The following is a 26,464-nucleotide window of genomic DNA, read 5'->3' on the forward strand; positions in this document are numbered from 1 at the left end:
ATTTCATAAATTTCTGTGGCCGTTTTGTTCAATTTCATGAGACATTTGATGTTGATTCGCTGTTCGGTTGTTTTCACACGACATTATAATGACAACTTGTGTAGCGATTGTTGTACAAATATTGACTGGGCTCTTCACAAGATATACCTAGCCGGTCGGCGGTGTGTGAGGGTGTGTAGGAGGGGATATACTTCTATGTTTCACGTTCCGCCGACCTCCAGATGGTTTTAAAGGAAGGCTCCAAGCCCAGTCTGGTTATTTTTGTGTCTCACCTTGTACATGTAGAATTGTGGTTACACTTTCTCTTCTTTTTGGCTTCTTCCATTAAGGGTCACCACAGCGGATCATCTTCTTCCATATCTTTCTGTCCTCTGTTACACCCACCACCTGCATGTCCTCTCTCACCACATGCATAAACCTTCGCTGAGGCCTTCCTCTTTTCCTCTTGCCTGGCAGCTCTATCCTTAACATCCTTCTCCCAATATACTCAGCATCTCTTTTAAAATGACAAAAACAATCTTGCTTAATTCTAAAAAATGTTACATGAGCATCAGTGTTATAAATGGTGAGGTGTACTTCTTATATTTCAGCCAGGATTCCCCGCCTGGATTCTTAATCTTGTTTTATGTACTGTATGTTTTGTTCACTCTTGGGTTATGGTTTTATGTTAACATTACTTTCCTATATTATGTGTGCCTGGTATCCGAAGGTTGATGGTTCAAATCCTGTTACTGCCAGAAGGATCCTATTCCCTTTGGGCCCTTAACCTGAAAATTGCTTCAAGGGTGTGCTGTAAAATGGCTGACCCTGTGCTCTGACCTCCAAAGGTCCTGCAAAAAAACAATTTCCTCTCAGGGATTAAAAAAATATTTCAAATCAAATCAAATTAAAAATTGTGCTTTGTGTACTATGCCTTGGTGGTCCCCCAAGAGGTGGAAATAAACCTGCCAATCACTGTCACCCTATAAATCCAGAGGGTCTCCCATAGTTCCTAGCAGTTCATAGTGAATGCCCTCTGGAGTGGGTGAGCCCTTCTGTTTCTCTCTCTACTTTGTACCTTATTGACTTTTAAGGATTTTTTAACCTTCGGTTCTGTTTTTTTTTTTTACTTTTCTCTGTGTTTTGTGTTTTCTTTGAAATTGCTTGTTGTTTAGGCAGCCTCTCTTTGCCTTTGTGCTCCATGGAGCGTTATTCTTGTTACTAAATGATTTTGAATAATGAATATTTTATTTATAAGGACCCTGTATTTTCCCTATTGCTAGCTGGGTTTTGACAGTTATACCCCTCTAGCGGGCATTATTGGAAGAGCTTGCGTGCTTTGGAACTCCAAGTTGACAAAAATATTGGCTTTTGTTCTATGGATTCGTAAAGTATTCAAACCCCTGCACTTTCTGCACACTTTATTATGCTGTAGATTTGATTTTTAATGGATAAAATTTCTATTTTTGCTCATCGATCTACAGCTGATAACCCATAATGACAAACTGAAAACATGTTCTCAGAAAGGTTTGCAAATTTATTAAAATCAAAAACTGAAATCTCTCTCGTAAATAAATATTCAGACCCTTTGTTCTAACACAGGGATGAGCAAAATTCAGTTCTTGAGGGCCGCAGTGACTGCAGGTTTTTGTTCCAATCCTTGCCAATAATTGAATTTCATGGCTTGTTAGTGCTTTAACTCTGCCATGTCAGGTCATTCTCATATCTTAGATTTTTTTCCTCTCTAAAGATATCATCCAAATGATTTGAAGTTTAATACAGATGAGTAATTTTCAGTCCTTTACTTTTTTCTCTTCAATTTCCTTCCAAGTATTTAATTAAATAAAATAGTGCACAATCAATACACAGAAAAATGAAAGCAAGCTAAATGGAGAACTGTTGGTTTCTTTTGTCATTTGCATCATATCTTATATATAAACGTCTACGCGTGGAAGTGTGTGTGTCTGTCTGGCCCAAAAGTGAGACGTAGTGTCGGGGTAAGGGCTTCACCTCTGAGGAAACAGAAAACTCGCTTATCCGCTAATAACACAAGTGAAGCCAGCATGTCAACAAAATGAAACCTCAGAAGAAAGACAAAGTCACTTAGCTGCTAATATTGGCAAAATGGTAGCCCTTTTACTTTTCCTCCTGCCACTAATGCACAAATGATGCGAGTATGTCGGCAAAACGAATCTTTCTAGGAGAGAGACGCCCAGAGTAGTTCTTTTAAATTACCTGACATCTCTATATTTCAATTTTCTTCTGACGACTTCAGCCAATCCCAGCCAACACAAGGCAGGAAACAAACCCTGGGCAGGGCGCCAACCCACTGCAAGGCACACACACACCAAGCACACACTAGGGACAATTTAGGATCACCAATGCGCCTAACCTGCATGTCTTTGGGAGGAAACCAGAGCACCTGGAGGAAACCCACGCAGACACGGGGAGAACATGCAAACTCCACGCAGGGAGGACCCGGGAAGCGAACCCAGGTCTCCTAACTGCGAGGCAGCAGCGCTACCCACTGTGTCGCCCCTGTTTAAGACTATAATAAGCAATAAGGGTTCAAAATCTTAATGAACAAGACAACTTAAATGAAGCAGAAGTGTTACTTGAACAATAAGTGCTTCTTATTAGGCAACTGGATTGGAACAAAAACCTGCAGCCACTGTGGCCCTTCAGGAATGACTTTGCCCACCCCTGTACTAACATTTCAGGTGCTTCCTGTCTGCAAATTAAATTGACTGTACATCATTCAGAAAAGCACAGAAGGTCCAACAATTCACACTGCATGTCAGGACAAAAACCAAGCCATGATCTCCAAGGAGGTCTCGTTAGACGTTTGTGATTGCATTTTGTTGAGGCATAGATCAGGGTTAAGGGCTAGAACTATTTCTAAAGCTTTGAATGTTCCCAGGAGCAGAATGTCCTCAATAATCGAGAAATGGAAGAAGTCTGGAACCACAAGGACTTGGTCAAGGAGGTGGGACGTGATGAAGAACCCAATGGTCTCTCTAACAGAGCTAAAGATGTCCTCAGTAGAGATGGGAAAACTGTCAGGAGGATGGCCATCTCAGCAGCACTCTATCAATTAAGCATTTATGGTTGAGTGAGTGGCTAGATAGAAGCCATTCTTGAGTGAAAGCCACATGAGAGTTTAAAGGACTCTGAGAACATAAAAGGAAAAGAATCTGTGGTCTGATGAGTCAAAAATGTATCTCATTGGGCAGAATTTCAAGCCCGGTGTCTGGCAAAGACCAGTCAATGCTCATCACATGCCTAATACCATCACTAAGGTGAAGCACGGTGATGGGAGCATCAAGCTGTAGAGTTGTTTCTCAGCAGAAAGGACAGGGACTGATAAGAACTGAGAAAACAACAAGCAAAATTCAGAGACGTCCTTGAAGAAAACCTGCTCCAAAGTGCATGCCACCTCGGACTGTGGTGACAGTTCTCCTTCCAGCATGACAATGACCCAAAGCATACAGCCAAGACAACACTGGAGTGTCCTTGAGTGGCACAGCCAAAGCCCAGACTTAAACCCTATAGAACATCTGTGGAGGGACCTGAAGATGGCAGTTTATAGACACTTCCCATCCAGTCTAACAGAACTTGAGAGGATCTGCCAGGAAGAATGGGACAAGCTGGCCAAATCCAGGTGTGCAAAGCTTAAATGAAAAGATTCAAAGCTGTAATTGCTCCCAAAGTTGCTTCTACAAAGGAATCAATTGAGAGTCTGAATAAGTCTATGACGGAGAGATTTCGATTTTTGAATTTTTAATACATTTGCAGATCTTTCAGAAAACATGTTCTCACTTTGTCATTATGGGTTACTGAGTGTGAACTGATGGGCAAAAATGGCAAAAATGTATCCTTTTGTACAACACAAGAATGTGCGCAGGATATGTAGGGGTCTGAATACTGCCTGAATCCACTACTTTCTGGACTCCATTGACCATACTTGTAGAACTACAGTAAAAGCCATAATTTCCCCCAGGATTTTATTATTCTGCTGTGTTGTCACTTTAAAGATGTTCACTGATGTCAAACCGTTTATCTATTTCATTTTTTTATGATGAAACAGTGAAAACGCAAGTGTAAAAAGGCGTCTTACAAATGTCTGCAATCTTCGACTTCTCACCTCTGCTGGTAGTCTGAACTCCCCTGCACTGTGGCACTCAAGTTAAGCTGTTAACATCACAGTCTTCTGCCTGAAATGAATTATATTTTAGAAAAGAATTCATTATCTGGCCACCTCCAGTGTCGGGTACAGGCTGTGGGACTGGACATTAAATTGCAATGCTGGGGTTTCCATCCTCATCACTGAATACTTCACTGAAGTGACCTGTGCTGTATAAAGTATGGGTCGAATTGTCCTGCATCTCGATCCTGTTAGCCTTCTTACATAATAACAACTTACAGACAGACCTCGGGTTACAAACGAGTTCCATTCCTGCCAATGTTTGTCATCCAAATTTATATGTAAGTTTGAACTTGTGCTGAAAATGGAAAAATCAGCAAAAGAGTGTGATGCTTTATTAGTTACACTCACTGGCCACTTTATTAGGTACACCTCGCTAGTATTGTCTTCAGAACTGCTGTCATTCGTCATGGCATCGATTCAACAAGGTGCTGCAAACATTCCTCTGGGACTTTGGTCCATATTGACATGATAGCATCACGCTGGTGCTGCAGATTTGTTGGCTGCACATCCATGATGCGAAGCTCCTATTTCAACACATCTCAAGGGGTGCTCAGTTGGATTGAGATCTGGTGACTGTGATGCCATTTGAGTACAATGAGCTTATTGTCATGTTCAACAAACCAGTATGAGATGATCTGAGCTTTGTGACATGGAGTGTTATCCTGCTGGAGTAGACATCAGAAGATGGCCACACTGCGGTCATAAAGGGATGGACATGGTCAGCAACAATACTCAGGTAGGCTGTGGCCTTTAAATGATACTCAGTTGGTACTATGGGGCCCAAAGTGTACCGATACAATATCCCCCACACCATAACACCACCACCAGCAGCCTGAACTGTTAATACAAGACAGGATAGATCCATGCTTTCATGTTGTTGACGCCCAATTCTGACCCTAATATCCAAATGTCACAGCAGAAATTGAGACTTGTCAGACCAGGCAACATTTTCCAATCTCCTGTTGTCTAATTTTGGTGAGCTGTGTGAATTGTAGCCTCAGCTGTCTGTTTTTAGCTGACAGGAGTGTCACCCAGTGTGGTCTCCTGCTGCTGTAGCCCACCTGCTTCAAGGTTCAACGTGTTGTGTGTTCAGAGATGCTCTTCTGCAGACCTCGGTTGTAACGAGTGCTTATTTGAGTTACTGTTGCCTTTCTATCTGCTCAAACCAGTCTGGCCATTCTCCTCTGACCTCTGACATCAACAAGGCATTTTCGTCCAGAGAACTGCCGCTCACTGGATATTTTCCCTTTTCAGACCATTCTCGGAGGTATCAACTGTTGCACGGCTGCCCTCAGATCCCAATCCGGGTGGTTCATCGTGTGGTGGGTGCAGCAATGTACTGTAACCAGTGCATGCTTCCAACCCGATCCCCCCTGGTCTCTAGCTCTCTGTAAACCCTAGAGATGGTTGTAAAATGAAAATACCAGTAGATCAGCAGTTAGCCCGTCTGGCACCAACAAGCATGCCATGTTCAAAGTCACTTCAATCCCCTTTCTTCCCCTTTCTGATGCTCAGTTTGAACTTCAGCAAGTCGTCTTGTCAACATCTACAGGCCTAAATGCACTGAGATGCTACCATGTGATTGGCTGATTAGATATTTGAGTTAAAAGCAGTTGAACAGGTGTACCTAATAAAGTGGCCAGTGAGTGTATTTTACAGAACAATGTATTAAACTATTTAATAAAATGATATTGGAGCAATAATCCTGTATTTTTACAAAACACGAAATAATCTACAGGTACAGTATGTGAAATGTGTGTTTAAATATTCTACAGTACATTATGTCATTGAGTTAGAAAAGAAATAGCAATGATGTGATAACCCAATAACTGACAACTGACCCCTTAGCAGAGATGTAGATGTTTCTTAACCTCTGGGTGACATCCATGGTCACTGACTGCCACTGGAGGGTTGTTAGTTGCTATTGTTTGTAATGGTAGTGGGTTGTGATGGGTTGCGAGTCGGTCATGGCGAGTACCCGCTCCCTCAATCATTCTCGATCACCCCTCCGCTCTGACGAGTGTGCTTACTTGATCAAGGGGCTTGATTCACCAAGGGTGAGTTGTGAAGACACATGGTGAAAAGTGGGCCGAGCCACCAGAAAGGTTGAGAATCTCTGACTTAGAGCATTACCTGTACTTCCCAGCAGCTGTAATGTGTGGGAAGACATGGCTGGGCTGCATACTTATGAGGATGGGAATTTCACAGCAGCTTTCAAGCTTCTTACCTGTGATGGAGCTTATTGTGTTACGGCGTGTGTTGCCAGATAAATTGAGTGACATGTGCGCACTAAAGCAGAAAATGATTGTGTAATGAATGAACAGGGCGGCAACAGTTTTATAGCGTCCTCCATAATGTTTGGAACAAAAGCACATTTTCCTTTGATTTCCCCCTCTGCTCCAAAGTTTAAAGTTACACATCAAACAATTCAGACACTGCGATTAAAGTGCACATTGCAGACTTTCATTTCAGGGCATTTGCACACATTTTGGTCACACCATGTAGAAATGACAGCACTTTATACAGTACATCATTCTGTAAGTTTGTTGTCAGTAGCCCATTGCCAGGATCACACACCCTGCAGATTGCGATGAGTGTTATTTCTAGTGTGACGACACCTAAACCACCATTGTGCTACACACGTCGTCCAAGATTGTGGATGTTTTCTAAAAATCTTTGGTGATTTAGTTTTACAACTTTTTTGGCTTGTTTCTGACTTTCGGTTTTACTCACATTTAGTTCTAGTTGATCTTTGTCTGACTGTTCATTTAAAGTTGAGCTTCATATTCTGATTCCTTCTTCTCTGCCTGTGTGGTATTCAGAATCTCTCTCTCAGCAGAATAGGTACTGTTGCTGATAGGGGGCTGCTGTGGCATAGAGACAGGGTCCTCCATGACTATGACCATTACAACACATACCTCTGGCATAGATAACAGAAACAGCCATGGAGTGGTAGTGACAATCCTGGAAGCAGACATTTCTGAGAATTTGGAAAAGAAAGTAGTTTGGGAAACAATGCAAACTTAGCAGGAGTTCTCTGCAGTCTAACTGGTAGTAGCCGTGGTGGTCCTTAGGATTCCATAAGTGACTCCTTGCTACCTGTTATAGTGGTCAGGTCACTCTCAGGGTGGTCTGTTCCTGTAAGCGACCCCTATGGCCACTAGAAAGGTCTCTATGTGGATGTCTCCAGGGGTTTCAGAAGGCCATCCTGACCCTGGAATACTTCTGGACATATCTGCTGGTTCCTTCTGGCCATGAGGCAGACAGACTTAGGCTACTTTGAAATTACTGTTTTTGTTTGAAAAAGCCAGTATTGTTCTCTCTTTTTTTTTTACCTTTCATCCACACTGCCCTGGAGTTTTATTTTTTTATTTTTTTTTTATTTTTTATTTTTTTTTATTTATTAATTTTATTACAATCAATACATAGCAATCAAGTTTTTACAAAAAAAAAGAATTATGTTAAGAACAGATCGATCCCCACCCTTGAGAGAGAGAGCAAGCCAAACGGTGTAAAATTTAAGGCTTATAAAAATACCTAAATTAATAAATTCTCTGTGCTTTATAAAATCATTTCAAAATATTACTGATTAGATCCTGCCATGTTTTGAAAAAAGTCTGCACAGATCCTCTAACTGAGTATTTGATTTTTTCCAATTTTAAATAATATAACACATCAGTTTCCCACTGACTTAAAAGAGGAGAGTTTGGGTTCTTCCAGTTTATCAGAATAAGTCTGCGTGCCAACAGTGTAGTGAATGCAATCACAATTAGTTTGTCTTTCTCCACTTTAAGACCCTCTGGAAGAACCCCAAACACAGCTGTTAATGGGTTAGGAGGGATTGGAAATTTCCAAAAGTGCAGACTTTTGAAAATGCTCTCCAGAACCGTATATTTCAGAAACCACCACCTCAGCATTGCGGTGTTGGCTGGTAAGAACGGAGACTCTAATTGCGCTCTGATTGGTTTGTGCTTATCATGTGACACTGCCCTGATTGGATCCTGCTCATTTCATTTGCTCAGCCAGTTTCCTTGCCTTACTGGTGTGTGACTCTCAACAACATTGCCACCTTCCTGTCAGTCCAGCAACTGTATTTCATATTTGCCATTGCCATTGTCTGTGTGTAAGTGTAGCCTACAAATGAATGTCTAGCATGGAGGACACATCCTCTTCTTGTTTCTTCTGATGTATGAAGCCCAGAGTAGGCAAACAGCTACATAATATGCATTTTCGGTCTTTATGGTGCGGATGGAATTAATTTTGTAAGCGATGTAAAAATGCTAGTGTGGACAGAGGATGGTTTCATTTAAAAACCAAAAAACGACAATGCATCAAGTATGGTAGTAGCCTTAGAGTCGAGAGGTGAGTGGTAGCAACAGTTTAACTGGCGTGAGGATGCAAGGCGAGACAGCAGAAGTGTTATGGAAAGTGTGATAGAGGAGGACGTTCTCTTGTTGTAGCTGGTCAGGCGCATCTGTAGAGCCTGTAGCAGTTTGGCCCAGTGGGGCAGTTTGTTTTTCCTTATGTTTTTTTCATTTCTGTCTGATATTATTTTATTAATAAATGCTTCCCTTTTGAAGCACTTTGGCCTTCTTGGCATTTATTGGGATGTCCAGGCAAGTCAATCACAACAGCATTGTTTTTGATCACAACCAGTAAGCTTTCTTCACAGACCAACCCAAAAAATAAAAATAAATCAAAGAAGCCTTAAAGTTCTCCAAAAACCTGCCCTAGGAAATTGGTCACAGCTGAGTACAAGAAGGACCGCTGAGCTGATAACACAGATAGTGCCGACAGGGCAAAACTTGATGAACTGCAGGCGTGTTATTGTTTTTCCTTTGATGTCATTTGTATTTCTAAATACAAAGCAACATTCTTTTGTGTTTCATTTGTTTCACAAGGGCAAACAAGGAAGAAATGCGAGCAAAGCAAAAATCTGAAAAGGACAAAGTCCAGTTCTGTTTATTCAGAAGAGACCAACTTCTTCAAGAAAAGCAGCGGCTGCAGGTACCTATTTATTTTTCTTTTCTCCTCCAATACACATGATTTAAGACTATCGATAAAATTAAGACTGGTTAACATCAAGTAAAAATACACAGTTCTATCTATCTATCTATCTATCTATCTATCTATCTATCTATCTATCTATCTATCTATCTATCTATTGGTTATATAGTGCCTTACATGTTTGTCTGTCTGCCTCTCTCTTTTGCAGCTCGAGACAGTGGCAACCCATTTAAAGAGTTCTACACTGAATGAAATATCTATTTCTAATGTTATTAATCCTGAGTATTTGTCCTTGCAGAATGAAATTCACGAGTTAAGGCGAACGTTGGCAGAGCTCATGAAGAAAGACTGCCAGCTTACAATTGAAATTGAAGAAGAAGACCGGCTGATTCAGACGCAGGACAGTAAGCTACCCTCCATCCTGACCACTTCTCTTGGGGAGCTGAGTGACCTGAATAAAGTGTTGGATGAGATGGTAGCGTCTGCACATCGAGTTCAGTCCTGCACAGACCCTCCTGAACACGTAAAGAGGTAAGGAAGCTATGAGAAAGTCAAAGCACAAGTCTGGGATGTTACACCCTGTTTCTTTTGCTTTATTTTTATTCTTCTTGCTGCACAGATGCTTGAATCCTAGCCAAGTCTCCTTCACAATTGGCTGTGTGTGGGTGACTAGGTCATGTCATCTAGTTTCTGCCTTTCTACACGCTATACAGATTGGCTTTGGTGCTGTGGAAGAAATAGATTGGAGATAAATTAAAGAAAGAAATGTTTTTTTCCTCAACTAGGACCTTTGAGTCAGGAACCTGGCAGGAGGAAACTTGTTAATTGTGTCTATTATTTCCTCCTCAGCAAATCTGGAGTGGAGGTTCTCTCTGAATTGCCATTCCCTTGATTTCTTCCATTTTTTTCCCTACATGGTTGTTTGGGAGTTTTTTCTTGTCTTCTTAGAAAGTCAAGGATGTGGAGCTGTCACGAAACAGGTCTTTAGAGCCCATTGAGGCATTCCATGTGTGATTTTGGGCAGTACAAGAACAAGTTGTTGCTGTTATTGTTAATGTGTGATTCAAAGTTTAGGTCAGTGTCCATAATTACACATAAATTCTTTACCTCTTTAATTTGACTTTCAATACTAAAGAATCAGTTTTATTTCTAATATTCTCATTATCTTCCATTTTTGCCAACCACTAAGATTTCTATTTTTTCCTTAGTTAGCTTGAGAAAATTACTACTCATCCATTTTGAACTATAAGCAAGACATTGAATCAGCAAGGCCAGAATGTCAGAGTCGTCGGGTGTTATAGATAATGTTATAAGAACGAGTCATAGACATCATAAAGGTTTGGGCATCCACCTGTATATTGTTTTCCTGGCTGCAAAAGTTAATTTGAAATAAGCATGATGTGCACAGAACAGAGTCCAAAATAGAACTGACTGGCCTTGAGACAAAATGGCCGTTTTAAGCAAGAGTAGGGGAAGTGACATCACTGGTGCCGGGGCCGGAAGTGACGTCTTTGTGACTGGAAGTGGTGTCATCATTGGCGCTGTGGACAGAAGTGAAATGAAGCTGGATTTTCCAGGAATGGTCAGCAAGAGACTGAGAGAGACAGCACACTATGCCGTTCCCTGGTCTGGCATAGCATTACTATTGTTCAGGCCCTTTAGCTGTTTCCCATGCACACGTGTGTGACAATAAGTAAAGCTTATTATTATTATTATTATTATTATTATTATTATTATTGTCATCTGTGTAACTGTGGTAATTCATCTTATGCTTCAATATAATCTGACCTAACTGAAGCATGCAGATTGAAAATAACAATAGATTTCAATAGAATAACAATAGATGGTATTCTTATAAATTGCCTCACACAATAGGTGAGTCTCTCAGGTAGTGTCTTAAACTGGTTTCAATTTTATTGAACAGGTAGAACTGGTGATCCTAATGGCCTGAGTGTGTGGTTGGTGTGTGTGTGTTCACTCTGTGATGGACTGGCACCCCATCCAGGGTTTGTTCCCTGCCTTGCACCCTATGCTAGCTGGGATAGGCTCCAGCAGACCCCCATGACCCTATTCAGAAAATAACTGATGGACTGATTGATTAGGTAGTCAAAAGACACGGTCAGTACAGCAAAAGGGCAAAAACCAGGCGGGCAAACCAAACCGAGTAACCTGTAAGTGAAAGAGCAAGATAAGGCCGATGGTCAAATAGAAAATGTTACAAAAACACAGAAACCTGCTGGCTGCTGAGGGCTTCTTGGAAAGAAAGTTACTGTGACAACACTAAGAGTTTTGTAGGTTGTTGGATCCACTGAGGGATAAATTAATAATAATAATAATAATTTATCATTTATATTGCACTTTTCTCATTACTCAAAGCACTTTACGTACAGAGTTGAATGCAACGTCAAATGTGTAGCATTCACTTTGGTGATGTGACAGCAGCCAATTTTTACGCCAGTATGCTCACCATAAATGACCTATTAGGGGGTGAAGGGTTGAGAGAGATAGCCAATTAGAGACAGGGAATGATTAGGAGGTCAGAATGACAAGGCCGTGGATAGCCTGGATATAGGGGTACACCCTAACTTTTTAAGAAGGATGCTCAGAGATGTTTTTTTACCACAGTGTGCAATCGCTGCTATATTTATATTGTCTCATCTGATGACGTCAATAACAAAGTAACGTTCATCACAAACACTCTTGCAATGGTGTCTGGACCCCCCTGCTTGGTTTTTGGATGTGTGATTTTAGTGTGGCAATGCAGTGCTTCAAGGAGGGTTCCCACAGATTTGACTTTGCACCGAGTACCTACATAAACGGATGTCCTGGGGGTTCCCTCTCTGTCTCGGCTACCTGTGCTGCCAGCGTCCCTTCTGTCTGACCAACACTCAGTGGGAAATCACACAGAGTGACGCTGGTTACCCGTTCTGTAAAGAAGACTGCCCTTTCTGTCAATCAGGAATTTTAACACAGGTAATAGAACTACAAGGCAGCAAAGAGCACAAGACTGTGCCATTTGAGGTTAACTTTGGCACACAACACCCAAGGCTAGAATTTGAATCCCAGTCTGGGCATTACTTGTTCTGCATTTGCATGTTCGCTCCATGTCTGTGTGTTTTCCTCTCTATACTCTTCCCACATCTTAAAGATGGGTGTGTTACATTGATTGATGACTGTCAATTGGCTGTATTCATGTAGGTGAACTGAGATCCCATCCACAGTTGGTGCCCCCTTTGAATCCAATGTGCATCAACCCCTCAGGACCCCAAGCTAAATAAATGGGCTGGTGTATGGTTTAGGTCATTCTGTAAGGTGATCAAAATAAAGTAAATAAAAAACTCAACAAAGCTTCCATGAAGAAGGCAAAGCCTGCCATGAGTTTGTGGTCAGCACCAAAATTTGCCAAGTTGTGTGCTTCATCCTTGGGTTTCTGTCTGCATATTGAAATGTCCTTTGTTGATTAATCTTCACATTAAAAAGCCTTGACAGCTGCATTCCTTCCTTGAAATAGCAAACACTACACTAATATTCACTAGAGACACCAGTCCGTTTTTATTAAACTCTTTCAAAATGGCAAAGTGGTTGAAATCTTAAAGAGCTGCTTAAAATTTAATGCGGAGTTCATTTAGAGCGACTGTGTTTGTTTGACAGAATAAAAAGCCCATTTATTCCATCCTTTAATATGAATAATTCATTAACAGATATCATCTTTTCATACCTTCAGTCAGAAGGAACTAATGAAACTGTCTCTGTAGAAGATTTCTAATGATTGTCATCTGATACGGATATTCAGAATGCCCATTGTTTAGGCAGCATATCTATTGCCCCCAAGTGCTCAGCTGCTGTAACTGCATCTTCTGTAATGTAAAGCCTTTTTGGGTAATAAACACCTTTTGGAGCTGCCTTGGAAGTTGGCAAGTGGCACCAATACACATGATTTAAGTCTATAGATAAAATGAAGACTGGTTAACTTAAAGAAAAAATACATAATTGCATCTATCTATCTATCTATCTATCTATCTATCTATCTATCTATCTATCTATCTATCTATCTATCTATCTATCTATCTATCTATCTATCTATTATATATTATATATTATTATTATAGTTATAGTTATCTATCTATCTATCTATCTATCTATCTATCTATCTATCTATCTATCTATCTATCTATCTATCTATCTATCTATCTCATATAGTGCCTATTATCTATCTATCTATATATTATATATTATATATATTATTATTATATTATATCTATCTATCTATCTATCTATCTATCTATCTATCTATCTATCTATCTATCTATCTATATATATATATATTATATATATTATTATTATAGTTCTATCTATCTATCTATCTATCTATCTATCTATCTATCTATCTATCTATCTATCTATCTATCTATCTATCTGTTATATAATGTCTTTCATGATCTTTCTTTCTATCTAAATTATAAAGCACCTTTTATCTATATATCTAATTTACTCTTTTCTTTTTATTAGCCTTCAAGAAAAGGAACAGTTACTAAGTGCATCCGTGAAGGAGGCTACAGCCAAAGTAAGTGTCTTTAATTTGTACCAAGTACACAGTGACAAGACAAACCTTCATCTCTTTTCTTCACTACTGTTCCAGGACTTGGTGTCATGGTGTCATGAGCTGAAGTCCATGCCTTCTATCTGTAAGGGAGTTCAGCTCCTCACATGGCACTGTCACTCATATAGCACTGTTACTGACTATCTTTAATTTGCACATAATTTAAATGTGTGAGAAAACATTCAAAACAGAAAAAAGTTTGATTAGAATAGGCTATTTAACTAAACAAGCTCATCAGTCTTACTCACCTAATTTCTCCCAAACAACATCAAGTCAAGTTTAGAAGGTCCCTAAAGCCCTGCTGTCTACCACTCTACTTGGTCATTTATTCCATGTGTCTCTGATCCTCTGTGTGAAGGAAAACTTCCTAATGTTTTTGTGAAATTTACCCTTAACATGTTTCCAACTATGCTCCCATGTTTTTTAAAGTCACAGACTTGATCGACTGTACCAATGCTGTTCATAATTTTAAACACTTCAGTCACATCACCTCTTAATCTGTTTGCTTAAACCTCAAAGGCTCAGCTCCTTCAGTCCTTCCTCATAAATCATCCCCTGCAGTTCTGCAATCAGCCTGGTCGCTCTTCTCTGGACTTTTTTCAGGAAACTGGAGCACCCTGTGAAGCTCACTCTGACAAAAGGAGAGTTTGTAAACTCCACGCGTTGGCTGAGTGAGGTCCACATCGCTTTTCACAGCTCTCCCCCACCTATCCATACAGAAACTATGTACCTACCCTTTTATGTTAAGGATCACGGGACATCCAAAGGCTGTCTTGAGGCCTAAGGTATAAACCAACACTAGACAGGCCACCAGTTCAACACAGGGCAGGCCCACTCACAGACCTGTCCAGTTTAAAGTCATCAGTTAAACAATCACACGTGTCTTTGAGACGGTGGAGGGGAAGTGGAGAAGCCCACACTAGCAAGAGGAGAAGGTGAAGCAGCATGTACGGAGATTATGAATGGCCTGCAGTGCAAACTAGACTTCTGGACAGACGAATGATACACGATGGTTGGTGAGTACATGTGACAGCATTGGCCCTAGGAGCACTATGGAGGTTTGAGGTGACAGCACTGACCACTGTGCCACCGTACTGCCCACACAATGAACGCAGCTGACATAACTCAGAAAGTATAAGCTATTCCTTTCACCATTTCTAAGTAACAAAAACAGTCAAAAGATGTCTGTTTTTGTTTTTATTCATTTTACAGGAGCTCAAGAAATGCAAATCAATTCATAAATAAACAATTCCCACCTCAGCAAAAAAAAGGAAAAAATAACAATGCTGTCAATGTAACAGGGCAGAATCAAAAGCTGATTCTTGTTAACAGCTCACTGAAAAAATGTTTTCCGACTGATTTGGCGTGAGACGCCACGAAGCCTGTGCTTGTCTGTTGTCTGTCAGTGGAGATGATATTGCAAAGTCAACGCTTCTCCACTTTGCTAAGTGATAGGAAAAACATTGCAGTTGTGCATGTGGACCTCCATGCAATATTTTATTCTCCTCCGCCTGGCATCTAGGCTTCTGTAAATAAAGATACCCGCAGTTTGAGGTGGACAGCAATGGAAGTCCTGCGATTATGATTGATGTTTTTTCATTCAAATTTTAAATAAGATTTCCTGAGTTATTACAGGGTGTGCATCCATTTTGGAGTTGTAGAATTAACTTCTGGCATTTGTTTACATCTAGAGTAGTGTTTCTTAAACGTTTTTTCTTGTAATCCAATCTGATGACTGAGTCTGTTCTCGTCAATAACGCTTGTCTTTGATTTATTCTGGGTACTGGATTTTTATGCTCTGCTCATTGGATTACTGCTATCACATTGTGGATTGGGACTAATTTGCCCTGAATTGCCTTTTTAGGTAAATCCTTTTTGCATTTTTTGTACTTTCACTGTTTTTGTTCTTTTTGATTTATTGCAATAAACATCTACATTTATTAAGATTCTGTGTGATAATTATCTCTACAAGCCAGAGCTTTTATGGATTCTCTCTCCCTTGTGTGACATTTACATACATTTTGGGACTTTCCCTGCGGTTGGTAGTTTCTCCATTCTGGTCCTATACTTAGGTGGAAGCCTGCAGGTAGTAGTTGGGGACTGGCTGCCTTGGGGTGAGGCTACCCCTGGATAAGTTAATGAAGGTGGTGGCCTGCTTTATGAAGTCCTCACACCCCTTTTACCCATGTTATTGTCTCAATATCACAATTGCTTTCTACTTATTTTGATGTCTGTTCATCCTTTTTGCCATTTTGTGATGGAAACTAAGGAATGGAAAATGACCAACAATTGGTGTCCCTTAATAATTGGGGACATTAAGTTACTTTTAGTATATACTCAGTGTTTCTGTTGGTCCAGGGGTCCCGCTCAGTTTATGTGGTCCAGCGGTCCCACTCAGTTTAAATTTTGAGGCTATAAAAAAGTTTCAAAGAACACGTAAATATTTTTAACATTTTGTTAGCAGTGTCCTAAAACAGTGTTTCTAAGTGTTTTGGGTCACAATCCACTTTTCTTTGGTAGTGTCTTAATGGGGGAATGGGGGGTGCAATTCACTCCGGACACACCACAATCCATAAACAATAGCAACTTGAAACCCACCGTGGCACCACATGACCAAACCTGGTGATTGAGAAACACTCTTTTAAAACAATTGTGGGTATTCCAAAGGGGAAAAACTCTGGATGCACATTACATATTGGTAGCTACTATGTAACATTTGTAGGTTCTGTAGCTCATCTTTTGTTTGCAAATGATCTTTTCTCTTTATAAATGGAAACACTTGCATGTCTTTCCTTCTCAATTTAGGTTTTCATGAGCCAGAAACTGTGCAGCAGTCTGAGGAAGAAAGTCAGTGACATTGAAACTCAACTGGCAACCTTTGAAGAAGCCAAAATAACAGCAGTCACAGGTAATGAAGCTTATTAAATTCTCTTTTGAAAATGCATTTGTTTTAAAGTGGAGCTGCAGATAGAGTTATGCTGTAGTGGAAAAGGTCTGCGAGGTCCACTAGTTAGAGAGAAAGGTTGAAATACCTGTGTAGCCATCACTTGTAGTGTCCCCAAAGTCAGGAAGAGGCTAAAGTACAGCAGCACAAGAGAAGGACCGTACAGAGGGTTATTGGAAAAAATAAGACTACCAGATGTAAAACAACAAGCCTGAAGCCCCCGTGGGCCTATGTCAACAGCTCCTGCCTAACAGGTGGCAGAGCCAAGCATATACTATGAATGCACCCCCTGGCAAGCAGGAGAAATGCTGTTAAATGACTATTGTTTTTCACTCATATTCTCCTGCAGTTGATTTCCTGATATATCTAGTGCTGAAATATTCATTAATAACACATGAGCTACCTATCACCTCTGGCAACGTTTCATGGTTGGATTTGGCACAATGATGGGCATCAATATTCCAAATGCCCATTTAATTTTTTTCAAGTCCCTTTGCCCTGCATCTCTGGTCCTGATGTATTACAGTCATTTGTAATACATGCAATGGAGACCCCTTCACTTTCTAAACACTTTCTTGTGCTATAGATTTAATTTGAAATAAATTAATTTGCCATTTTTGCCCATCAATAAGCTCTAATGACGAAGTGAAAACATGTTTTCAGAAAGGTTGCAAATTTATTAAAAGTCAAAAACTGAAATCTCTCACTCCTATAAGTATTCAGACTATTTGCTTTGGCACTCCAAACTGTGCTGCTCAGGTGCCTCCTTTCTGCTTTTAGAGATGTATCGAGAACTTGATTGGTGCCCACCTGTAGAAAATTTAATTGATTGGCCATCGTTTGGCAAGACACACACCTGTGTATGTGAAGTCCTACAATTCACACTGCATGTCAGGAGAAAACCCAAGCCATGGTGTCCAAGGAACTCTCTGTAGGCCTCCATAATCTCATCATAGATCAGGACATTTCTAAAGCCTTGGTTGTTCCCATGAGCACAGTGTCCTCAATAATTGTAAAATGGAAGAGGTTTGGAACCACCTGGTCTCTGAGTAACCAGGCAAGAAGGGCCACGGTCAGGGAGGTGTCCATGGACCCAATAGTTACTCCAAAAGAGCTTCAGAGGTCTTCTGCTGACATGGGAGAACCTGTCAGAAGTACAACAATCTCAGAATCACTCCATCAAAAACATGGTTATGTTAGAGTTGCTGAATGGAAGCAATTCTTGAGTAAAAGACATTTAAAGAACTCTGGGAGCACGAAGAAAAAAGTTTCTGGTCTGATGAGACAAAAATGTAACTTTTTCGGCAGAATGCTGAACAAGATGTATGTCAAAGGCTATCCACCTGCCTAATACCCTCCCTATGGAAAAGCATGGCGGTGCCAATGTGATGCTATGGGGGTGCTTCTCAGCAGAATCGAGAGAATTGAGGGAAGGATGAATGTAGAGAGATCCTTGAGGAAAGCCTTCTCCAGGGTGCATGTGACCTCAGACTGGAGAGATAGTTCAGCTTTCAGCACGACAATGTCCTGAAGCGTACAACCAAGACAACACTGGAGTGACTTTGGAAGAAATGTGACTGTCCTTGAGTGGCCCAGCCAAAGTCTAGACTTAAAATCCAATAGAACATCTGTAGAGAGACCTACAGATGGCAGTTTAGGGACACTTCCCATCCACTCAAATGAAGTTTGAGAGGATCTTCTGGGAACAACGTGACACCCCAAGAAGAGCTGAATCTGGAACTACTGCCAAAGGGGCTTCTACAAAGTACTGATCTACTGAGCTTTAAAAACCCAACACTAAGACCCTGAACTGCATCCTAAAATGAGTTGGAAGCCAGTGCAATGAGGCGAACACTGGAGTGATACGTTCCCTCTTTCTACTACCAGTCAGTAACCATGCAGCCATATTCTGAATCAACTGTAGGTATGACAGAGCTGATTGGCTCACACCTACATACAGTATAGGAATTACACTCATGAAGTGTAGTAATAAAACATGGATTCATTTTCCTAGGTCAGAGGAACAATTTTATTTTTGTTATTAATCTAAACAAGCTGCTTTTTAACATTGAATCGATCTGTTTTTCAAATTCAGGTCAGGATCAAAAACAACGCTAAGATTTCTGAAGTGATTTTCACAGATAATGACAAGAAGCCTAGTCGCTGTCTGTGTGGGGTCACACATTTTCACTGTGTCAGTGCAGGTTTTTCTCTGGCTTTCCCCCTAGCAGAGACATGCTTGTTAGATGAGACTTTCCGAGCCGGCCTTGTGTGAGAGTCAATGTGTGAGAGAGAAGACCCTGCCACAGACTAGCATCCAGGGCTGCTTTCTCCCTTGTGCCAGATGCTTCCAGAATTGGCAGCAAGTTTGAAAATATGATGCCATTTTTGAATATGGCATAATTATGAACTTTTTATGGCAGTTATATGTGTTTCGTTAAATCAGGAGGTGGGGTGTTGCTAGGATGTGCACTTCTGCAGCTCTGCTCTGAGGACTTCACAGCATGCGTTAGACTGAATGGTAATGTGGAGGTCATGCTAATATATTCATGTATTTCAACTGTCTGAGGCTTGATTTCCATAGATCTCGAGGTGGGGTCTCAGTCTCAAATGTAAATGTTGACTTTATGATAATGTATTGATTTATTTCAGCAATCTGATATGGCAAGGTACGTGGTAATATTGGCAGCTCTTTTTTTTTTATTAAACTTAATCAAATTGCAAAGTGGATGAAAATCTCCAGAATTGTTAGAATTTCAATTTTTTGTAGGGTTCTATTTGTGTGACTGAATGAAATCCTTTAAAAAAACTGCTTTATTATGGATAATGGCGTAACAAATATTTTGTTCACGTACATTATCTAATAAATATAATATTTATTATTTACCCTTTTCTCGATTTCCATCAAAATGTGTCAGGAATGCAAAGCTTATGTTATTTGTATAGTGATAAATGACCATAATCTTAGACGGTGAAGGAAAATAAAAATATGCCTGTTAAAAGATAGCACTCTTGTTGTGGTACTACGAATTTCAAAATGTTGTTGCTTTAATTGTGTAACCCTGAATGGATTGATCGTGTTAGTCTTAATGATTGGTAAGCTTCACATTATACTTCTGGCTGAGTGCTCACCGGTTGTCGACTCATCATTTCTTGATTTCATCTTTGCTAATCTCTGTGCTCTATGATGGAGTTGCTGGGGATGTCAAACTACACAACCGGTCCATGGCTCACTGAAATCCTTACAGCTATGTATGGCTCACAGATGACACTTTAGGTTTCACAGATTTGAACCTATTCCTAAGTCGCTTATAGCATAATGCTCCTCTCAAACAAAGAACCTCTCAGTCTGGGTGTTCTGTATTCTGAAGGAGTGGCGCAGTAAATGTGTGCTACTGCTGCCTTATACAGTAACCTCAGTATCCTGGGTGTGTGCAGTTTTGCATGTTTTCTGATGTGTACCAAAAGTTGCCTGTTACAGTTTTGGGTCAGCGAGAACACAAAAGGTATCAGGTGTCTCCCTGTCCATTAACTGCTTCTTTTACTGGTGGGACTGTGGTGAGTCACTGTCCGGGCGGCGACTGCTTGGAGTTTGCATTATCTCTCCGTGTCTGTCTGTGTTTTTCTCCATCTACTGAAGTTTCCTCCCACATTCCAGCAATGTGCTGATTAACTTGATAAGTGACTTTAAATAGTCCTGGCATGAGCTATGAAGTAATCACTCTTTAGAACAAGATAATGAATTTGAGCATGTGATGAGTCAGAATAATTAGGTAAAGAAAAAAAAATGAAATTGTAAAGATAAAACAGCAGTAAATCATCATTATCTGGCAGGGTATGTTTAAGATACAAAATGATCTGAAAATATCCTTTCATATAGTCTGTTATTCTAAACAATGCTTCACCGCAGGTCATTTTGCCTAATGTTTTCTCAAAGCTGTGAATGTTGTGATCCTGACACTCAAAACTGGGGTGTAAGCTTTCTGAAACCCACAGAAAAGGCCAGGCCAGGAATAGGCCTCACCCTGGTAGCTTAACCCTTACTAAAAACAACAGGGATCAGGCCTACATAGTCCCAATAATATAAAAAAATTCTGATATCCACTATTTTTTTAGTCTTGGCCAATTTCCTATGGAACTAATTTAAAAAAAACATATACAGTGAAGTCCATTTTATCTGAAAAAATCATTATAGTTAAGTAATTTTTTTTAAGGAACCCAAAAATCGTGAATAGCCAATTAGATTGAATATTTACGTCATTTGGTTTGCTCAAAAACTGTCACACTCTTGCAGCTGTGGATCCAAGAAGGGGATGGTGGGCGCATCTTGGGGTGGGCTAACTGTCAATCAAATTTGACTTGCAGAGCTCTGGAGATTCACCACAGCTCGACTCTGTCACTTATTTCCAGGTTTCTCGAGGTAGGGTTTGACTTTGCCGAGCACATTCATCAGATTGGGGATTAATTTTTTACTTGCCCTTCAGCAAAAATGCTGACTGCTGAGATTCTCTCAAGTTTTTACTACTCAAAAAGATTCCAACATATTTCATACATTTGCAGAGACTGAACACTCATACACCATAATCTTAAAAAAAATGGTGGAATTTGATTGCATTTTTTAATGTTGTGCCTGCAAATGTACACATTCAACAATTCTTTTTTTTACAAATATGACCTGTGTTTCCTTTAACTTTTTATCACAATCTTTTTATGTAAAATTTTTCCAGATTAAAAAAAAATAATAAAGGTGACTCCCAAAAGACCAGATGGCAGCCACAGAGAGTCGGTCAATCAACCAGGTGATGTCACCTTTATTTCTTGATCTTTCAGTGTCGGCCCTTTTTGTCTTCTAAATACGTCTTCTCTCTTGGTCCTACTCAAAAAATATTCCTGCTAGTCCCACAAGTGTAACAGAAAACAAGATGGTGAAGGGTTTGAATTGTTTTTAAAAATATTAGAACACAACCGTGATGATGAAAATAACCACTCGACTCATTGGCTTCAGAAACCTAGAGAACCATACTCAAGTTATTAATATTAAGAAAACCAAGAAACTTATAAGGCAGATCTTGTTAAGAGTCAAACTGCAAACCTCTGGATTTTAGGACAACACAAGACAAAGTTCCTTATATATGTTGTGAGCAGTAGAGGATGCCGTTGAGCCCCCAAACCCCAGATACACAAGTCCCAACACAACTCCAGGTTCAATAAACTCATTTTTAATCCACACAGCTGCAATAATAACAATAAATACAGCCAAAAACAATCACAAAACCAATGCCTCCTCTTATTTCCTTCCGTCCTCTAAGTGAGCTTCGCCTGCTGCCTCCCAGCTCTTAACTCCATGAGGTTTGACAACAGGCTCCTTTTAAGCTGGACCCAGGAGCACTTCTGGTGGCATGATGTGCCTTGTTGGAAGCACCTCCAGGTCATACAGAAACCAGGAAGGTCCTCCCCTGGCTGCACTCTTTACTGTCACTCAAGGACCCCTACGGGCTGCGTTTCTGAAATTCAGTTCCCATGTAGCCCTGTGGGTATCCAAACTGGGATTACTTACTAGAGACGCTGTCACCTGTTAATTTGGAAGATGAACCGCTCCTGGTCTTCAATACTCACCAGTCCATCCTTCTGGTATCCCATCCAAAATGGGACTGGCCAGGTAGTGACCGCAATCTGGCCATCCTTCCATTATACTGTAGCTTCCCTGGCTTAGAGGCCCGTCCTTCCTCCTGGGCAGTTACAATGCATTAAAGAGTTTAATAAATAATAATTCAAATAGAGGCTAAACAAGAAGAAAAAGGCAAAATACAATGCAAAAAAGAGACAGCAAACAGGTGCACTTCGAAATCCAAAGAGAGAATCAAAGAACAGAGAAATAAATCTGTGAAACTAGAGTCCATCAAAACAGTACTTACAGCAACGATCAACACTCTATAACTTCTCAAAGAACTTCTGCTGGACTGAGCCCTCAGTAGTGATGCACGAATGCCACTGAATTTGCTTTGCCTTGATTTTGGGAAACACACGGAAATGTCCGTCAATTTCAGTGAACTCTGTGAAATGCGATAACTCAAAGGGGAAGGAGAAACTGAACTAATTTTGAGTGGATTAAAACGGTGTAATGGTCTTTTGATGGTCCATGAGGGGTTGCAAACTGTTTAAAACTATACCGGACCGATTCTTTGTGGCCAAAAATGGAACCTGAGCTTGTGAGACAGCACCAGTGTGCGTATCTGAGATAAAACTATTCACCCAAGTCTACAGTACTCCAAGTATTTTATCTCTATGTACAAGTCCCAAGTTTCTAATGCTACAACTAACTAACAGGGTTCAGGATTATATACTCAGAGGGATGATCCTGTTCTTAATGGATCTGAGCCACACAACGAGGTTGAGAACATGATTAATCCAGCCGTGAAGACACAAAGTATAATGAACTGTACAACATACAACAATGAAGCTTTTTCATAATATTCATATTATGGTCAGCTAATGTACCTCTCATATGAAAATACTGACATGCGGGGAGCAAATCACCATAAATTATTCCCGTATGCTTGAAACAGACCTGGCAGTGCTCCATTGTGTGAGGTGCAGCACACATGAAAGTTCTGCATATGCATAACAGAAATCTGGCAAGTAGAGCAGATTGGGGAGTGACAATCCCATCCAACATGGCTGCTACACCTCTGTGATGTCACGCTGACCTTGCAAAGCATCATGGGGGCCTTTACATTACATTTACTTATTTGGCCAACGCCTTTATCCGATTGTGACTTACAAACATTTATGATACAATTAGTTACATTTCTTTTGGTTTTCCAATTGGAGCACAGGCAGGACAAGTGACTTGTTCATGGTCACCCAGTGTCAGTAGCCGGATTTGAACCTCAGGGTTTAAAGTCCTGTGCCTTAACCACTGCACCCCACTGCCTGCCTGGGGGGCTGGAGGGTAAAAATGTGAATTTTCAGGGAAACATTTGGTGATACCAGCAAACTTGTTGCAAAAAATGGTTTGGTGAATTTCGCTGATCAACAGTAGCCTTCTGCCAGAATTTTAGAGTAAAGACTTGGGGGCGGTCCCAAGCTGTGATGTCATGGTGGCGCTGCCTTTTTGGGCTCCACCCACAGAATAGAAGCCACATAGTCTTAAATACACAAATCTATAAATAGTAATAAACATAAGAGTATGAACAACAAAATAAACAACACATAAAAAAAGAATTAAAAAAACCCAAAAATAATAAAAAGGAAAATAAAAACAAAGACTAGGATCAACCTGTAATGAAACACCTTGGAGCATTAAGAAATCGTTAAATGTACGCAGGGCATTCTGGGTGACTGCCCAGGGGTCTGTGATGGGAAGGAGGCCTTTTTCACCAGTCCTCCGCTTGACGTCACTACACTCCAAAATGACCAAGGAGGTCCAAGCTCGATGAAATGATTGAAGTCACTCAGAGGCCTGTGGGGGGTCTTAATCTGGGCTTGAATGAGTGTTTTTGCTGTTCAGTCTGTGACTCAATATCAGTGAGGAGAACCAAAGGAATTCTCTATGCTGTTTTTCAGGAAATGATTTCTCAACTGCAAAAGACCTTAAACAGGAGATGGTGCTGCTTGGCTCAGAGAAGGACCGCCTGGAAGAACTACTGCTGAAAGCGCAGACATTGAGCAGAGCCAACACGGAAGCACTGGATTTGGTCAAAGGAGACTATGCCAAGGTCAGGCTGGAGCTTGAGCGTAACGAGGCACACTTTGGTAAGTGCTCGGCCGAGTCCCACACTTTGTGTATGCTTTGTGTTTTGGATTATTTTCCCCATGAGGAACACTCTATAAAGCACATACAGTTCAGCTTAAAAATAATCCTAAAAGCTGTGAGTATTCCCTTTCAGAATGTGAGGCTCACACATCTTGTGAAAGCAAAGAAAGTTCACATAGAAAACACCACAAAAAAGAATAAAGCAAATGCTGCTTGTGTCAGCAGGGTGGTCTTGTGTGCAGCTGTTCTGTTTGGTATTCATTGGTCGTTTATTACACACGTTTCTGAACCTGTCTTGCTCTCCTTTTCATTCTGATTTAGGTTTTTGGCACACAGAATTCAATTCCGATATTGTTTTCTTGCTGAAGTGTTGTTTTGTGTCTTTTTCCAACACCATCCTGGTTTTCATGTGCTCTGGTGCTCCACCATTTTGAGCAGCAGTTGCTATGATGATGATATCGTGATTTGGACTTATTGTTTTATATTTTTACAGCTTTTTCATTGTCCTCTAAAAACAATCCAGACATTGTTTCAGGGAGGTTTAGAGGTCAAGGAGTGATGGGGTCAGAGTGTTTTTTTGATTTAGAAAATTGTTAAAGACTGGCTTTTTATGGGCAATTGAGATGTTAGTGGTGTAGAGAAACCACAAACTGCTAAACGTATCTCTAGTCCTGGTGTCCATGAAGCAAATTGAAGGCCGCCTTGACACTGTTTACAGTTTCAGGGCTTGGTATGAAGTGACCAGCAGAAGTAAGTCAAGTTTGGTGTAGCCACGTCCTTTTCCAGTTTCCCAAAATCGAGCTGCTACTGAGTTGGCAAGGTAGGATAAAGTGTGAGTCAAACGTGTAACAAAAGAAATTTCTCAGTGCAATAAAGTTTGTTTTAAAAAGGTTTAGTGAAAATTCAGAGCAAAACAGTTCACATAAAAATAGATGAAAAAGATATTACACATGCAGGATGAAAGACAAAAAAGGTTTCTTCTACAAACTTAGTTTTTTCTTGTTACACTTCACTTACTGTACTTCTTATACTTAAAGGTTGTGTTATTTCTCAATAACAAACTTACATATGGCTTACTTAATACATTAGTACATTCTATATGTATGGCACGTTCAATATGGTCAATACGTTCAATATGATACAATATGGTTTGAAACTGTGTGCCCTCCATGCCTTACCAACTGCAAGGCAGATCATAAACTGGCTTGTGGGGCATATAATGGAACTTCCCATTGTCTATGTACTAAAATATATGGGCAAACATTTTAACATAGCTAAGAAAATGATTTAACATAACATTACTAAATGAGAAATGACTCTTACATGTTTAGTCAGTAGGAATCTGGGGGGACACTCAACAGATAGTAGGAATACAGGCTAGTGTCTGAAAGAAAGAAAGAAAGAAAGAAAGAAAGAAAGAAAGAAAGAAGTGTGCCTATGATGGGCAAGTAGGCCAAGTACCCCACCAGGCAGATTGGGTATCAAGAACAGCTTTATTTCAGTTCTATTTTCTTCTAATATGGTTTCTCTATTTTGTGTCTCCCTCCCTGTAGTTAATTTGATAATAAATGTGCTATTTTTGCTCATGTCTGGCCAATTTGTGGGTGTGGAGGGCAGCCAGAAGACCCTCCTCCTATCACAGTCTCTACTTGCTGCTTTCTCACCTCATATACAGTATACAGTCACACAGCCACACTCAGCAGAAACCCCTTCTCTGTCCTCCAAGTCTAGACTTTCATTATTAATGTTGTGTGATCACTGTTTTCAAGCCATCTGTTGTAGTTTAACAGCCGTGCAAATCTGCGGAAACCCTGAAGTGATGTCTCTGAGTGGCCCTGCCCAGTGCCAACATTTTTAGGGTCAGGCCTAAAGCAGAAAATAATGGCAGGAATCCAACAATATGATTAAACCTACAGAAATACACCTTTATGGTGTCTTTATGGGACCACACTATCTATCTATCTATCTATC

General features: G+C 40.4%; 1 protein-coding gene across 3 annotated transcripts in view; it reads left to right on the forward strand.

The window, feature by feature from the left end:
* Positions 1-26,464, forward strand: part of disc1 (DISC1 scaffold protein) — a 248,571-nt gene that overhangs the window by 68,605 nt on the left and 153,502 nt on the right. For all 3 annotated transcript variants that reach the window (XR_005630805.1, XM_039737724.1, XM_039737722.1), the window contains exons 5-9: positions 9,088-9,193; positions 9,492-9,724; positions 13,703-13,757; positions 16,599-16,701; positions 24,304-24,492. Coding sequence is in view for 2 of the 3 variants with exons in the window: in XM_039737724.1 (XP_039593658.1) it covers positions 9,088-9,193; positions 9,492-9,724; positions 13,703-13,757; positions 16,599-16,701; positions 24,304-24,492 (686 nt within the window). In the remaining variant the exon portion in view is untranslated. The remainder of the gene's footprint in view (positions 1-9,087; positions 9,194-9,491; positions 9,725-13,702; positions 13,758-16,598; positions 16,702-24,303; positions 24,493-26,464) is intronic.

Source organism: Polypterus senegalus, chromosome 16 (genome assembly GCF_016835505.1).
Source record: "Polypterus senegalus isolate Bchr_013 chromosome 16, ASM1683550v1, whole genome shotgun sequence".
Lineage (NCBI taxonomy): Eukaryota > Metazoa > Chordata > Cladistia > Polypteriformes > Polypteridae > Polypterus > Polypterus senegalus.